The 16913-nt window shown below is 35.1% G+C and overlaps 1 protein-coding gene across 2 annotated transcripts in view; it reads right to left on the bottom strand.

Annotated features, from left to right (window-relative positions):
- Positions 1–16913, bottom strand: part of LOC145671199 (uncharacterized) — a 270858-nt gene that overhangs the window by 40855 nt on the left and 213090 nt on the right. For both annotated transcript variants that reach the window (XM_081740054.1, XM_081740053.1), the window contains exon 5: positions 16295–16397. In XM_081740054.1, the coding sequence (XP_081596180.1) occupies positions 16295–16397 (103 nt within the window). The remainder of the gene's footprint in view (positions 1–16294; positions 16398–16913) is intronic.

Below are 16913 nucleotides of genomic sequence, written 5' to 3'. Positions count from 1 at the left end.
AATTCGGATCCAATACGAAACTGTAAGTCCACATCTCTGAAAAGCGCTAAACTGAATTCCAACCAATTAATTACACAATAAATTTCGTGCAACTGACACACAAATTGTCCAATGTATTTAGGTTCATTATATACATTTAAAAACTATATATAACTCATTTGAACGTGCAAAAGACTGACCAAATGCTTCGTGTAAAATACTCTACTACACAAAGTAGAAACATAAATTGCTTAAAAGTGATTAAAAAATGGTTAGAGTATTCCAACATGTGGGTGTAGAGAAGAATGGGGAAAATCACTGAGTCGAACGTAAAACTAAGAGGAATATTAGGAGCAACAGAGGAGAATATTAAAGGTAATTAGAAAGAGAATAAACTGCTTAGGACATTTGAAACGAAACTATTATAAAGTGCATGACAGAAGAGACAAGAAAGAATGAATAAAAGGACTGCAACTGAAGGGTGGCATATAATTTAATAATACTCAAGACGTTAGATGAGGGCCGTGTACAGTGGCGTATTTAGGGGGGGGATTCCGGGCTTAAGCCCCCCCCGAAATCTTACTATAGTAAAGTATACGAAATATCTTGCAGAATTTTCACATTTTCAGGCAAAGCCCTCCCCGAAAGTTAGCAAAGCCCCTCCCGAAACAAAATCGTAAATACGCCACTGGCCGTGTATATTGAGGCTTCTCAGTTTACGGCAAGCAACCTGCCGCTGAAGGAGGAACTTTTGTAACGATAGTGATCATGATTATATTTATACGCTGGAAATCGGTTTATATTTACGACACTTACACAGACACATTAAGTCCACGACATAAACCTAGGTACATCTGAAATGCACCATTGATTCAAAAGAACTACAGCACTTTCAATTTCCAGAATTGTTTACTTCACTTTGCACTTTACTTATAACAATGACAGGTGGGCAAAAAGAACGCAAGGCATTCAATTTCTCCACTAGAAAGTTTCTTCGGCTTTTGAAAAATTTTACCTACCGCAATGCTGTTGTCTCGGAAGGCAGTTGGTTGAATGGTGTGTGGGCCTCTTCTGTCATTGGTGGACGTCGCACCTCATCTTTTAGTCTTCACAAACAAATGCATTGAAAATAGTTTGAATGAAGGCTACGACAGTTTCTACTTTATTTCTACACTGCGTCACTACCTGCGAACCCAATAGTATTGAACTTGCCTATGCTAATGAATAAGATATAATCAGATCTTTTATGTCAAGAATATTCAAATGGAATCAATGTGTAACTTACGTATAACCCTTTCACGGCTAAATCTGTTCTCGGAACAAACAAACAAACAAAAAAAAGTTGTTTCTGGATTGTTTGTTAGTAATATTAACATAATGTGGAAAAAATATCCTGAAAATTTTACATTTTGCGTAAGAAACCATACCCTCACATTTGTGAGAGTAGCCACTTACGGTACACAAATGTCAATTATATCTAAGAAAATACTTTTCATTGTAACTTTTTTTCGTTGATACGTAGACTCTTTTGAGTTGTGTATTTGTAAATAAATAAAATTATTTCTGTAGTTTTGGGTTACATTAGTACACTTTAATCAAAAATTGTTTCACAATATTGATGTTTGAACTATTTTCTACCTCAAAGTAGGGGGTAAAAGTAAGGGGAAACGCGGGTAGATGTCGTCCACCAACTTCTAAAAAATATCTATGGCACCCCCTCACATTATAAAAAAAAATTACAATGGGCAAATATAGGCACGGGGAATGGCGTGATGTGAAGGGTACCCCTATAGGCACGGGGAATGGCGTGATGTGAAGGGTACCCCTACCTATTCAGATCCACTTTCACCCGCCTCAGAGATATATGTGATATCAATGCAGAATGTACACATATTTTGAAGAGAACAAATTTCTTCTCTTGGCATGGATCTTTAGTGGAAAACTATTTATAGACAACATGAATTTGCTCACACATTGAAAAGTTGTATCTGGAGTTGTTGTATGTGTGTAGATACTTTAGGTCACTCCACAGGCATGCTATTGTAACATTTTTTTTTTTCGGTGGTTACAGTTTCAACTTGCAATAGTCGTGTGAATGAGGAAATATTTACCATATACCAATCAAAAGTAACAAGGTGAGACCTCAAATACTACTATTACAGAGAAGAAATAACAATACTTTCAATACACCGTGCTAAGACTCCCTCAAACATTTTTTGTATTACCTTTTGCCTGACTGTCAAAAAAAAAAAAAAAAAAAAAAAAAAAAAAAAATGCAAATAAGATTTTACACGAAATTACTGAATTTGTACTAGTGGCATAATTTAATGAAAAATCCTCCAAAGAATAACAACAATGGTGGTATAAAAGACACCAAAATCTGCTTTCTCATAAACAAAGAAAAAAGAAACTTCTAGATTTCTGAAACACAAAAAGTCTGCCCTTACTGGCTACCCTCACAATTGTGATGGCCAAATTTTGCAGCGTTCCCACCAATCTGATAATTACCTTGCAGACATAGCAAATTGCCCTAATCAAGAAATATATTTTAATTCACAATAAAAGGCATATATGCTTTTGACGCTGAGTAATAATAGACTTTCAAAACTATCGTTCTCGAGGGTTTTCTTCAACTCCGCAGAACACACTACTCGTAAACGTTGTGACTTCCAATATACGTAACAGATGCCTACTCAGTACCTGACAACTTGTCATTCAGACACTCACAAATGTGCTTGTAGCTAATTTGTGTACTAAAATCCTTTGCTTGGCATTTTTGGCCACAGTGAAAATAGCACTCACAATTGTGAGGGTATCTGTTGAAAAGGATAAGCAGAGTAATTTTCTATCATTCATTTTTAGACTTCCACACTATGTTATGCATAAGTTAAGTATCGGAAGTCTTCTAGAAAGGCTCTGTCCGTCCGTCTGTTAAGAGGTACCAGAGCAAAAACGGTAAGACGTATTGAGATGCGATTTTTTTGCAACTGATCCAGCTTCCCAAGAGTAGATCCTATCTCCTTTCTAAACAATTTTCACAAACCGGAAGTGGTTCGAATTTACGATTTCCGGTTTCAGTCTTTCTCGCTATAGAACATAAACAGTAAGCCATAGCTAGTAATGTCTTTTTTGATAGGGATTTAGCGTCCGAGGAACAGATTATATCTTTGACATTATTAATCTATTGAAACCAATAGTTAGACCTATAGATGTAGACCTATACTTCAAGTTTGAGTATTTAATTCCCATAGTTTTGAAATCTTCGCCTGTCTATCGACAGATATAAGAGCAAACATGTAAGAGATATATCGAGATGTGATACTTTGCAATCTATTCAGCGTCTCAAGGATAAGTTCCATCTCCTCCGTTAACTCTTTTAATTAGCCACTTCCGGTTTCAACGTTCATCGCCATGGAACAAAAATGGTAACAGATAGCGAGAAGAGTTTTTTTTTTTTTTGGTGCGAACTATTAAGCGTCTCAAGGTAACATACCACGATTACCCCGAATACTTTACCAAAACCAGAAGTGGTCGAAATTTACTATTACTTCCAGTTTCAATACTGATTTTCAGATTAAAAAAAAAAAAAAAAAAAGTCGTAAGACATACCGAGATGCGGTTTTTTGGAATTGATTTAGTTCCCAAGAATAGAATCCGCCTTCTCCATTAACCATCTATTCAAAAGCGAAGTGGTTCAAATTAACCGTTTCCGGTTTCAATATTTATCGACAAAGAGCAGAAATGGTCATATATAGCGACAAGCGGTTTTCTGCAGTCGATTCAGCGTCCAAGAGTACGTACCACTCACAACCCACAACTCTACCAAAACCAAAGCAAAAATGGTAAGGGATATCGAGATGGTTTTTATTGCCATTGATTCAGCGTCCCAAGAATAGATTCCATCTTCTCCGTTAACTCTCTATTCAAACTGGAAGTAGTTCAAATTAGTCATTTCAAATTAGTAGTTTCAACATTTATCGCTATAGAACAAAAATGGTGATAAGTACGGACAAGCGGTTTTCTGCGATCGATTCAAGGTGTCAAGAGAACATACCATGAAAACCGATAACACTCTACAAAATCGGAAGTGGTTGTAATTTACTTACTACTTCCGGTTTCAATACTGATTTTCGTATAACAAAAACGGTAGGAGATATCGAGATGCTGTTTTTTTGCAATTGATTCAGCTTCCCAAGAATAGATTCTTCCTTCCTTAGTAACCTATTCAATTCGTAAATGGTTCAAATTACATTTCCGGTTTCAATCTTTAACGCCATAGATCAAAAATAGTAAGGCATAGCGAATAATGGGTTTCTGATATCGATTCAGGGTCCGAGGAACAAGTTCTACCTTTGATCTTATTAATCTATTGCAACCAGTAGTTATAGATGAACTTCAAGTTTTGAGTATTGAATTCCAATAGCTTGGGAGTCTACCGTATTTTCACAGTATGAAACAAATCGCAATTGTTTTCTTTTTGGTAATAATTCAGATTTGAAGGACAAAGGATAAGAAGGAATCTCACAAATTTAAAAATGGTTTTGGAAACAATTACTGCTGCTTCAAGGTTATCACAAATTCCGGTTTGTAAGGCATCAAATAAAACGATAACTATTTGCTACTTATATTACGTGGTTCGTAAAATCAAATGCTTCAGAGATTCCTTCGTTGTAAAACATTTATTGGACATTAATTCTATTTAATATTTATATTTGCATATTCATCGATCTTATAATAATGATATGTATTTATATAATTATTTCTACATGTGTTTATAAAATAATAATTTCTTCTACCTTTTATATTCGGGCTAGTGCTGATTTTAAGCACTTCTCGCCCGTTACCGTTGTAGCCCCCCCCTCCCAGTTTTCTGTGTGACAAAAATAATTGAAGCCATTATTTATATATTTTTGAAAGTTCGTAGTAAACTCGTGATAGGCTATATCTACCATAGTCTGGGTTGTGAGTGGCTCCCCAGTTTTTACCTTTTAGATCCGCCATTGCTTATTATCTTCCCTTTTCCTTACACCAACATCTTCCAGTTACTTTACAATTGGAAGATCTCGAGTTCGAATTCCCCATCAGTGAATTTTCGGTTGATTTGATTTTAAGTTTAGCGTCCCGTTCAGCAGCGAGGCTATATGAGACGTGGATCTAAGTTTAACATGGAATCCGAACCAGATGTGCTCCTGCCGAGAATCGAACCCGGGTCTCCCACACCAAAGGCACCTACGCTAACAGCAATGAGTGTTGGAATAAAGCGTTTAATTTTATTTCCTGGTTAACATCTTTCCAGAATAGTTCCCCCATGTTTCATTGTTGATCTTTTAAAGTGTGAAACGACTTCACATCTGTTACTATATTTTGTTAATAAATAAACATCAGCTAATGTCCATAAACACATATCAGGTAATGGCATTTGAAATGCAAAATTAAGCTAATGTCTTATCAGCCTTGGGAAGTAACGTAACGCAAGTAACGCGTTACTTGTAACGCGTTACTTTTTAAGTAACGTTTCCTAGTAACGCGTTACATTTTTTCCTTTTTTCCAGAATACTTTTTTCTTAAGAACTGAGGATGATGGTGGACAGAATTTAAAAGTAAAGTGTCTGAAGTGCCCCGGCGGAAAATACTTATCAACAATTAGGGTGCCACAATTAACGATTTACAGTAAGGGGTAAATATGAATAAACTGTGTTCTGATGAGCAGGCCTACTTTATTACTAGAAAATAGTTTGCTGATGGTGTGTAATATTGGAGTTCTTTCAGATCAGTTTGCTTGAGTCCGGTTGATTATAGAGTTTGAAACTAGCTTTAAAAAGCATGTATCGATTTTAGAGTTACTGGCAAGTTTTGATTCACTCTCAGTTCATGTGTTCTCATTTTATTAGTTGTAGTGTAATGTTTCTCTATATTCTGTATTTTTAATTTTACATAACATTGTTATTATTATATAATTAGTTTAGCAGAATAATAATAAGCAACCATTTTTTCTAACGTATAGAGATAAGCACGAGTCAAGCTAAAACTCGACTCGACTCGAATTCATGTCGAGTTTCGAGTCAAGTTAAAGATAATATCCTCGAGTCGAGTTCCGAGCCGATTCAGTTTTTCGCGTCGAATTTCGAGTCCAGTCGACTTTGATAAATGGCTCGTTCGTTTTAACTCGTCTTAAAATCATGACCTGATTACACTGGAAAACGAAAGCCATGAGAAATGTAAGCTAAATAGTAATATGAAATACTTTTAGTGTTGCTCACGAGATGGGACACTGCTCGCATCTCGTCTCGTCTCGATAGCGAGACCACAATAGATATTTATAACAAACTTAGCTCGGCTCGGCTCAACTGAGAAGATGGCTCGAGCCGGCTCACTTGGGGTGAACCATCGGCTCGAGCTGGCTTGGGAGGAATGAGCCATCAGCTCGGTTCGGCTCATATGAGCCGAGGGCTCTAGCCGAGTCGGTTGGGTGAGCTGTTGGACTCGCCTCACTTCTCGGTTCGGATCGATAGTGAATGAGCTGTGAGCCGAGCTGCTCGAGTCGTTGACAATTCTAAACCTGGGCCGAGCAGTTTTGAAGACATTTGGCCAGTGCCATGTAACATTTAATAGTATTTGGCACGAGCCCGAATACTCAACCTAGACCCTCAACCCAAATTCAGAAGCCAGTGAACAATGTTCTTGACTCCTACATTTTACGACTACCGAGGTTAGCAATCAAGTAGTTTCTTAGTATTCAAATACAAACTCCCTATCTTTCATGTTTATATAGTGATTTTATAATAATAATAATAATAATAATAATAATAATAATAATAATAATAATAATAATAATAATAATAATAATAATAATAATAATAATAATAATAATAATAATAATAATAATATAAGTTGTAGTAGTAGTAGTGTCATTCATAATTATACTGTCTATGTAATATACTTGAAGAATGTACTCGAAATTACACACCGGATTTGGCTCGACTCGACTCGAAACTCGACCCAATTCGAGTCGAGTTGGAGGAAATTTTTCGAGCCTAGTTCTCGGTTCGAGCTCAAAGATGTATGTTTCTAGTCGAATCGAGTTTGAAAGAAAAATCGCTCGTTTCCATCCGTATGAGTAACGCAGTATGGTATTTTATCAACGTTACATTATATGAAAATGTTCATATATCAAGTAAAAATTTGTCCTTGCATTTACATAAAGCGATTCAGAACGTGCAATAATAATAATAATAATAATAATAATAATAATAATAATAATAATAATAATAATAATAATAATAATAATAATAATAATAATAATAGCGATAGTAATAGTAGTACGGAAAATTGAAGTCATATTTTTTCACATTTTTAAAGTTTCGGACCTAAAAGTAACGCGTTAGTAACGCGTTACTTTCGAAGTAAAGTAACAGTTACTTTTTGTTGCAAGTAACGCGTTACTAACGCGTTACCTTTTAAGAGAAAGTAAAGTAACTTGTAACGCGTTACATTTTTACAAGTAACTTACCCAACACTGTGTCTTATGATAACGTTACGATGCCAGATATATGCACAGTCGCGAAGTGAAACGGTAAGCAGCATTGCTGCTACATGAACTTCCTCACTCTCTTACGCAATCCAACCGTATACTCATGTATTGTGTTGTTATGACAATTTTTTTTAGACATTTTTCAAGGATGTAAATATGTCTTGGTTTATAAACCTTTCATCAACGCCCAATGTAATTACGAAAAAATTGGACACGATTAGTTTCTCAGTTCTCAAGTTAAAATTAAAAAAAAAAAAAAAAAAAAAATCATGCATTAAAACTGCTTCGATCAAAGCAACATGGCATTTCCAAAGTACGAAAAGGGAGTTTGTGTTTATGAGGGACCAGCATACAATACATTAACACATTTCCACCTACATTCACTTTTCATTTAAATCTTCATACACACATTTACTCACACAATTTTTTATTTATACCAGTGGTATTTGATGGAAGTCACATTGGCAAAATAAATAAATAAATAAATAAATAAATACTATCACTGCAAGTTACGGGAAGAAAGCTTCCTAATGTACTAATTCTTATAAGCTTTTCTCCTTCAGTTTGTAGCTTAAAAGAATTAGATTGTTACCAATGTTACATCCTTCAAGAGCCTCCATTGATGTTCACATTTCCATTGTACACATATTGCCTTCCGTTTACCTTTAGGCCTATTCATTCTCATCCATCTCGACAGCAGGATCTCTTTGATTTTACGAAGTCTACGGAATTAGATTCCTTTTCGCAACTATGACTTAGTCTTTATATTTCTGGTTTTTACCTTCTTTGGGGGAGGGGGTTAGTTATTTGGAGTTTAGCGTCCCGTTCAGTACCAAGGTTGTATGAAATGTGAATCTACAGCTTCACGTGGGGTCCGAACCATATGAGCTCCCACCGGAAATCGAGCAGCTTTTCACTCTGCTTACTATACAATTTTACTTATAATTTTATTACTCTTAAACCAAATTACTTTTCTACTATTAGTCATTTACTTATTAATTAAACTATTTACTAATTTATTGTTCAGTGGCTAAGCTTTAAAGACACTAATGCGATGCTTTATTTAGTAACCAAAGACGAGACATGGTACAAAATGAAGTCTATCTAAAAAATACGAACATATGCATCAAATTCAACAAGATTCAAGGCCTGCAATGAAATTGTTCACACTTTTCCGGTTTTATCAGTTTTATCTGATAAGCCGTTGACAAACTGTCATAATGTACAGGATTGCGCACAGAAAATTAAGCAATGTTGTCAGATGGAACATATGCTCTCCGGTTATGTTTGTATATATGTGTGACTGTATTGGCAAAAGAATTTCCTTATTTATACCAAAGGTGATGAGCATTTATAGACAGAAGTGTTTATATATATATATATATATATATAGGTTTTGTAGAGAGACGACAGACGTTAATTAATTGCAAAAGTAGCTCCTCGAACGACAAATGGGGTGGAAGCATTTCACAAACATTACAATAAACAATTCTATTCACCGGGTCTATATATTTATCAGGTGATTTCATCTTTGTTGAAGATACAATCAGAAATTAAGATCAATTGCGAAAAGAGATACTAATACACAAAGAAAGGAAGATTTGAAGAGACATAACTTGATATTGAAGCAGTATGAAGTATTTTACTTCCAATTTCTGTTTCTATCCTAGTCTGAAGGAAAATCTTGCTTGCGCACAGATTTTAAAACTACCATTGTGGTATCGTTGGACAAAAATGTATGTTCAAAATAGCTAACAGAGATTTGTGCGCAATTTTCGATTTAGAGTGTGTGCAATTCAGTCGCTCCCAGATTCAAGATCTCATGTGTAATAAATATCTACATAAAAAATGTAAAGAAAAAATAAGTTGTTCGTTTCAATTTTGAGTTTTTGAATAAAAAGGTATGTCACGTACCATATAATAGGAACTGACGATGTAGTCAGAGGATCGATTCCGAACGCTGTTATTACAGCTTTGTAGATGTAAGGTCCACTAGCTAAGCTATTTCCCACCTGTGTTCACGACATTGTGTCAGAGAATAAATCCCTCAGACAACACTGAAAGTCAAACCTGCAAACACAAGCACAGCTAATAATAATAATAATAAATCAGTGAGCTAACAATTGAGATACAAACAAGCTCAATCCACTTCACACTTTATTACGCGACACCGCTTCATGGATTTTTCTTATTAAAGGTAAAACAGGTTGTCGAAGCTTTTTCAGGGTGGTTCCAAACTTGTTGCTCCACGTCTTGCACTGTTACACCATTATCATCGAGCATACAATACACTGAAAATATGTTAAATCGCAATGAAAGCTATACATTTTGAGCATGAAATTGCACTGTCAAACAATCTTATTTGGATCGCAAATCTGTAAAAGACAGAAGATAACGTCCCTACATGGATGGCCCTGCGAAAAACATCGTAAATCTAAAACGGCTTGGGAGTACACTACAATTGTGAAGTTATAATCGAAGCTGAACTAAATATCTTTGTTCTCGTTTGTAAGCGTGCATTCGATAGCCATGCGATGACGACACAGGAGAAAGAAAGCTTCTTCCCCCTGCTGATGATGCCGTCAGCCGTTGCCATGGTGATTGCGCGCGAGAGAGAACAAGAGGCCTAGCATCAAGAGAGAGAGACTCGAGGGAGAAATGCTTTCCCGCCACTTACTTTTCACATTTACATCACCTTCACTCAAATGCTAATACTGTAGAACAAGGTGACGAGATTTCGCAGATGAACAAATGATTTGTTTTACACTGCAATGTTTATTTTCTCCGTAGGCGATGAAAGCCAAAGCGAACTAGCTTCATTTTTAATGGAAACAGAGAAATCGAACGCTAATAAAAGTAACTTCATTTCATGAGTATAATTTTCTAATACAGTGAAATTAACCTTTATTGGTAGAATCTGCCACAGAAAATGCCACTTAACTTTAGTAGTAGCTAATCATATGCTTTCCTGATTTAGCATAAGGACAATTAAGTGATTAAATTATGAGGCTTGCCAACTCATCAAGATTTACTGGATAACCTAACGTACCCGCAGCAACTTCTACACATGATATAGTGTCAATTATCCCAATTTTGATGGCAGGTAGAGATTGCCCTTTCAGGCTCTTAATCCTTTCTTTTATGCAACTACACTTTTGGGGTCAATCTAGTTGTTTGTACAACTATAAACTAATTAATATCTATACTGTGTATGTTCATCTTGTCCTTAGAAATCAAACATAATTTGAATATGAAACTTCTATACAAATGTCCACAAGGAGGGTCAAAAAGTGGGCCACTGAAATGTCAGAGGAAGAAAAAGTTAAATCTAAGACTGGTAATAACTAAAGATTTGTATAAAAAGTGTACGTTTCAATGAAGGAATAACCGTAAAGGAAGGGGTTATTAATGGCTAGAATCATAGAGACAGTTTAAAAAGTAGTGTCCTTGCTTCAAAACAAATCATAACAGTTGAAATGGAAAGGAAACAGAAGGATATATATATATATATATATATATATATATATATATATATATATATATGTATGTATATATATACTAAAATGTTTCGAGTATTCACGTATTTGGACATCTACAATTACTAAACTATGTAAAATTAGTGATACCGTTAACTACTAGTTTACTCACTAACTACGTAGGTCTACATGTGAAATTTATGTTCATTAGCCCTATATGTGAATTACCGTTTTTAATTTACAAGCTTCTGATAACGTATAATACTATTCACGTCCCCAGTACGTTTTCAGTGAAAGAGAATTTTCTCCAAAAATATTAACCCTCCTCCCTCATTCCTTCAGGGTTCGCGCTCTGCGTCAAAACAATTTAGGTGGTGCACCTTCAACTTTGAAGGAAAGGTCGCCCAGGATTCACAACTATCAGGTTGTCTAAAAAGTAATGAGCCTCTGGAGATTAACATTGAAAATACTTCTATTGTTATTTGAAATTACCATTATGAAACAACATATGCGTCATTCTGTTCGATTAATTCTGCAATTATTCCGCAACACCATAATATCGTCGCTATAGAACTACTGTGTTTCTAGTCAAAAAACTGTGACACGTGGTTTTCACCGGCCTCCTTTTAAACTAACTTAATACCATTCAGGGAGTTCGGTAGAGATCGAAACAAATAAGTCTGACAGTGCCATGTCCGGATTATACGGTGGATATATTAAAACCTCCCAGCCTAGTTCTCTTATCTTCTGACGGGTCGTTAAAAATCTATGAAATCTAGAGTTGTAAGCGTTGTATACGATACCTTTTCCGCTGATCAGTTCCGGACGTTTGTTTTTAATTCCTAAGTGCACTAGTGCTAATTCTCGACAGTACAGGTTCGAGTTTATCGTTCTGCCCGGCAGCAGCAGCTCATCATGCTAGGTGCCTTTCTAATCCCACCAAACACACAGCATAATCTTCCTGGTCGTCAGTGTGGAGCTTCACCTGACTGTGGAGTTTCTCCTCGCTTCGACCAAGATCTTTTTCGCACATTGTTGTCGTAGGTTATCCATTTTTTTTTTTTTATCGCTTGTGATCAACCGCTTTAGAAAGGAATCAAGTTTGTTAGATTTCAGTACAGATTTGCAGATAGAAATTCGATCGAGTAGATGTTTTTGAGTCATATTGTGTGGCCCTTAAAAAGCTGAGCTTGTTTTTGTAGCCAGCTTCCTTCAAATCCTTCAACACTATTTGGTGATGGATGTTTTGGTCCTTTGCGATATCATGACTGCTTGCATGCTTACACGCCACTCTTGCTCGATTTTTGCCAGAATATCATCCACTTTTGGTATGATTGGTCATCCATTGCAAAGACCATCCTGGACATCGAAATTTCCAGGAAGGAAGGAAACGAACACCGAACTACCTTTCGCCTGTTGTTTTTTATAAGTATCTTTCCCATAAGCAACACAAATTTTCTTCATGGGCCTGCGCAGTGTTTGCATCTTTATCGAAATAAAATTGTAAAGTGTAATGCAGTTTTGGGAAAGTTCACACATGTATACGATGCAATACCTCACATCTGACTATAAGAATTGCACATTTTTTCGCACATTTATTAGTTTCAACTTTTATATGTCAAATGACGTTAGGCTTGACCCGCTGCGACTGCGACTCGATACCCTGACATTTGGGACACTAACACCATTTCGTCTGAATGATTTTTAGACCACGCGGCATTAACGCGCTTATTCACGTCAATATCATATTTCATTTACACTGATGCACATCATGAACCTAAATGATGAATTATTGTATAGGGTAATTCTTGACCTAACTCACGCACATCACTTTTTTATTTGCTTATTCTATTTGTATGACCTGGCTACTATGTCTTATTCTTCCGTCTCTTCATAAAAAGATATTCGGTGGAAAAAAATTGATGAGGCTACTGTAAATGATATACATCATCCCTTTATGGATAGGTCAAGCATGACACATTTCTGCCAGTACTTTTACTATAGGTTCCAAAGAAGAAATGTGCTACACACAGAACTTTCAATTTTTATGTTTTAAGTTAACGTGTAAACACCACAATGAAAGAGAAAATTATAATTGCTGTCTAAAATTCCGGAACGAGGAATTTTAAATAGGCCCACACATGAGGAAGATAAGGACATGTATTGCATGAGAATACACGTAGAACTTATCGTCCTATGCCTTTTTTTCAGCGAACCTAAAATGAACTTTCGTTGTCACACGAAAATACGAAGTTATTTGACTTATCCATTTGATCGTTATAAGTTAGCTAAATGTCGGTCAAAACGGATGTTCCTGAAATAAAACGAAGTATCTACCATCGATTATGTCATGTAGGCTAAATGAGTCAATAATAACACACAAAATAGAAAAATACAATAATCAATTGAGTTTCGGGCAGGTGAATGGTTCATGGTTCTTCAGAACGACCGCGGGGGTCTAAGGACTAGTGTTGTAAAGGCCTGGAAAAAACCGGAAATTTTGGGTTAAAAAAAAACAGTTTTCTACCGTTTTTTACCCCAGCCTGAAAAAAACGGAAAATTTGAAATTTTCGAATATTTTACTACATTATGCTTTTAAAATAAAAACTATTTTAAATTTACTACTTTACAGTTAAGACCATTCAGTATTTATGTTTCTTGTATTAGAACAGGGAAATTTTGTGGCAAAAAATATATTTGCACCACTCCTTTAAAGTTAGCACCCTGATAGAATGGAGTTATGGATACAAAATATACTAAAATATAATCCTAGTTAGATTAATTAATATAGACGCATTTAAATTATCTTAAGAAATCTTATAAAGTTACCGCTTTATGGCAGGGAAGTATTAAAGTAACAGGACCAGAATCATTTTAGTTAATACCAGTATGTTAAAGTCAAATATATATTTTATGGAGATACGTATCTTCCTTGTACTTTGTAAACTTTTCGGAAATTTTGAAACCATTATAAAAAATCTTTTGTTCGGAAATGTTGGCAAAACCCGAAAAATATAATTTAAAAACTATTTCTTCGCCTGATGCTAATCTTATTTGCTGTATCGTGTCTGCAGCATATATACACAACGTATTTCGCTAGCAGGAAAAATACTTAAAGCAATAGCTTTTAATTTTAGTTTTTAGTTTTCTGATTTCTGATAAAAATCCTTCTTTATTATTTGTATATTTTTCGAACTCAAAATGATAGATGACCTTATTTACATATACACAAACGCGTAAATTTGAGCAGCGACAAATATATTAAAGAATTTAACATGTGAAACTTCCGTTCGTTATTATTAAAGACTAGCTGAATACCCGTTCTTCGCACAGGGAGAATAGTTTCATTTTGGGTATAAAGGGCACCAAAACTGTCACCAAAGAATTTAGGGATCCCCAAAACTATGAATTCAACACTAGTATCAGTCATTTTCAATTACTTTTACATGTCACCCTTCCCCTTTAGGAGTGCTAATGGGGGCTAAATTTGGATTTAAACGGCATCGGAAGTGTCACTGTTGATCTCAGCCACCCAGAAAACTATGGATTCGACACTACATATAGGCCATTTTCAGTCATTTTAATATATCTCTTCCTGCCCAAGTTGCGGGCCTGAATTTGGTTTTAAACGGCATCGGAAGTGTTACTGTTCATCACAGCAACTTCAAAAACTTTGGATTCGACATTAATATCGGTAATTTTCGATCATTTGTAATATATCTCCCGTCTCCCCCGCTTCAGGTCACGGCGCTGAATTTGGATTTAAACGGCATTAGAAGTGTCACTGTTCATCTCAGCGACCCGAAAACTACGCATTCAACAATAATATCCGTCATTTTCGATCATTTTTTATATATCATCCCCTTCCCGCTCCCTAAAGTTTCGGCGTTGAATTTGGATTTACATTGCATCGGAAATGTCACTATTCATCTCAGCGACCCCGAAAACTATGAATCCGACACTGATATCGGCTTATATATACACATCCCCTTCCCCCTCCCCTAAGTTGCAGTGCTGAATTTGAATTTAAGCTTCATCGGAAATGTCACTGTTCATCTCAGCAACCCCAAAAACTATGGGTTCGACACTAAGATCGGTAATTTTCAATATATATCCGCACTTCCTTCCTCCAAGTTGCACCTTCAAAGTTAAATGGTAAAATCCATCCCAATCCCGAACCTCTTCTATGTTGAAAGTTTTTTTATCGAGATCAGTCTGGTGGTTCAAGAGTTGTGAAGTTACAAATACAGTCACTTTCATTTTTATATATATTGATAATTTGTCTTACTAGAAAACATGTATTTGTTTACGTACAAACTTTGAACATTAAGTTTATATTAAAGTCTGTATTTCAATATTAAATAATAGTCTTAGTGCATAAGTGTTGGTGAAATTTGCCTACTTCTCTTTCTTTTAAGAAGTAATTTGGTTAAAATTAAGAAAATTTCACCAGATCAAAGAGCACAATAAGAACTCAGTTTCATTCAAGAGTCCTATTTCTTGCAACAGAAACGCTTCATGATGGTAAATGTGTATGCAATCATAAAAGTTCTGTAATTAATGCACAACTAGGAGTAAACGACTAAAAGACACATAAAGGAAATGAGTGCAGATTATTAATTTTCAAGAATAATTATACAGCAGTTTTAGTTTCGAATGCTTGTTTTTTTAAATATTCACAATATCGAAGTTTCTCAACTTACATTTTTGACGCGTCCGAGAAAAAAAAAAAAAAAAAACGGTGCCATTACTAGTAAAACAAACCTAATACAAATATTTTTGTTATTTTCCCAATTTTTCCGGAAAGAAACCGGAAAAAACTGTTTACCAGCAGGTTCAAAATTTCTGGAAATTTTACAACACTAATAAGGACTGGATGGCATAGCTTGACTCAAGCTCACAATTTTGCTCTCCAACAAATGGATTCTTTAGAATTTAACTACTATTCACCACTATCATAGATAATGGAAACGAATAAAGGGGAGTAGTACTACCATGATCAATTTTGTTAAGACTTTATTGTTTATTTAATATCCACTGTGTGAATCGGATTACAAACATTTTAATAAAATTCAACGAAACGCCAATATCGGGACTAGAAAACTAATATTAGGTCTACATAATTTGCTCCGGTTCGCATTTGCAAGCTTTTCTAGTGTTAATTTTAATTTAAATTTAGTTTTATATGTACAATCTTTTAAAATGCCCAAAACATCTGTATTTAATATCAACAAATTAAAGGGATACACTAAATAAAGATAATAGATTATTGTTCATGCTCTTGCTAAAAGTAAAAACTATTACTTACCTATCGTAATATTCAAGAGACAAGCTTATGCTGTCATCAGGTGAAAATATTAATCCATCTATTACTTCTCCCCTATCTTCCGGTGTCGATTTGTACTTTGCCGCTGAAAAACAACGGATAAACCATATACTATGACCTTACTGACAACTGTTTTATAATATACTTTAAGTAGCTACTGACAATTCTTACATGTATGTATATAAAGTCCAGTAAGTCAAATAAATGGAAAATCGAGATTATGATAAGGTCTTATGCTTAAGAAAAGTTATGTAGGAGAAATGACTGAAAAGTTTTGTGCCTAACACTGAAACAAAAAAGCTAGAATAGAAAAAATTATGTTTCACAATAGTACCACCTTTGTTGGTAACATACCGCCTTCATGGTTATAAGGATCTCTTTTTGTCTTATCTTTGACAAGTCCTTGAAGTGAGTTAGAATCAGAAACTGGGAAAATAAAAAAGAAAATATATACAGAGCTGTCATAAACTATCCCCAGTTGAAAAGAATATCAACATCCGATATTTACCAGAATATGCTCAATATTTTAGGCAAATCTGTCCTTTCGTATGTCATCACCTTGATTTTTTGCGTTGCTTGCTGTACGCAGAATTTTGGGAAA

This window comes from Thermobia domestica, chromosome 15 (genome assembly GCF_964235325.1).
Source record: "Thermobia domestica chromosome 15, izTheDome1.hap1.1, whole genome shotgun sequence".
NCBI classification, from domain to species: Eukaryota; Metazoa; Arthropoda; class Insecta; order Zygentoma; family Lepismatidae; genus Thermobia; species Thermobia domestica.
Note: the sequence above shows the minus strand (reverse complement) of the source record. Positions and strands in the feature narration are given on the sequence as shown.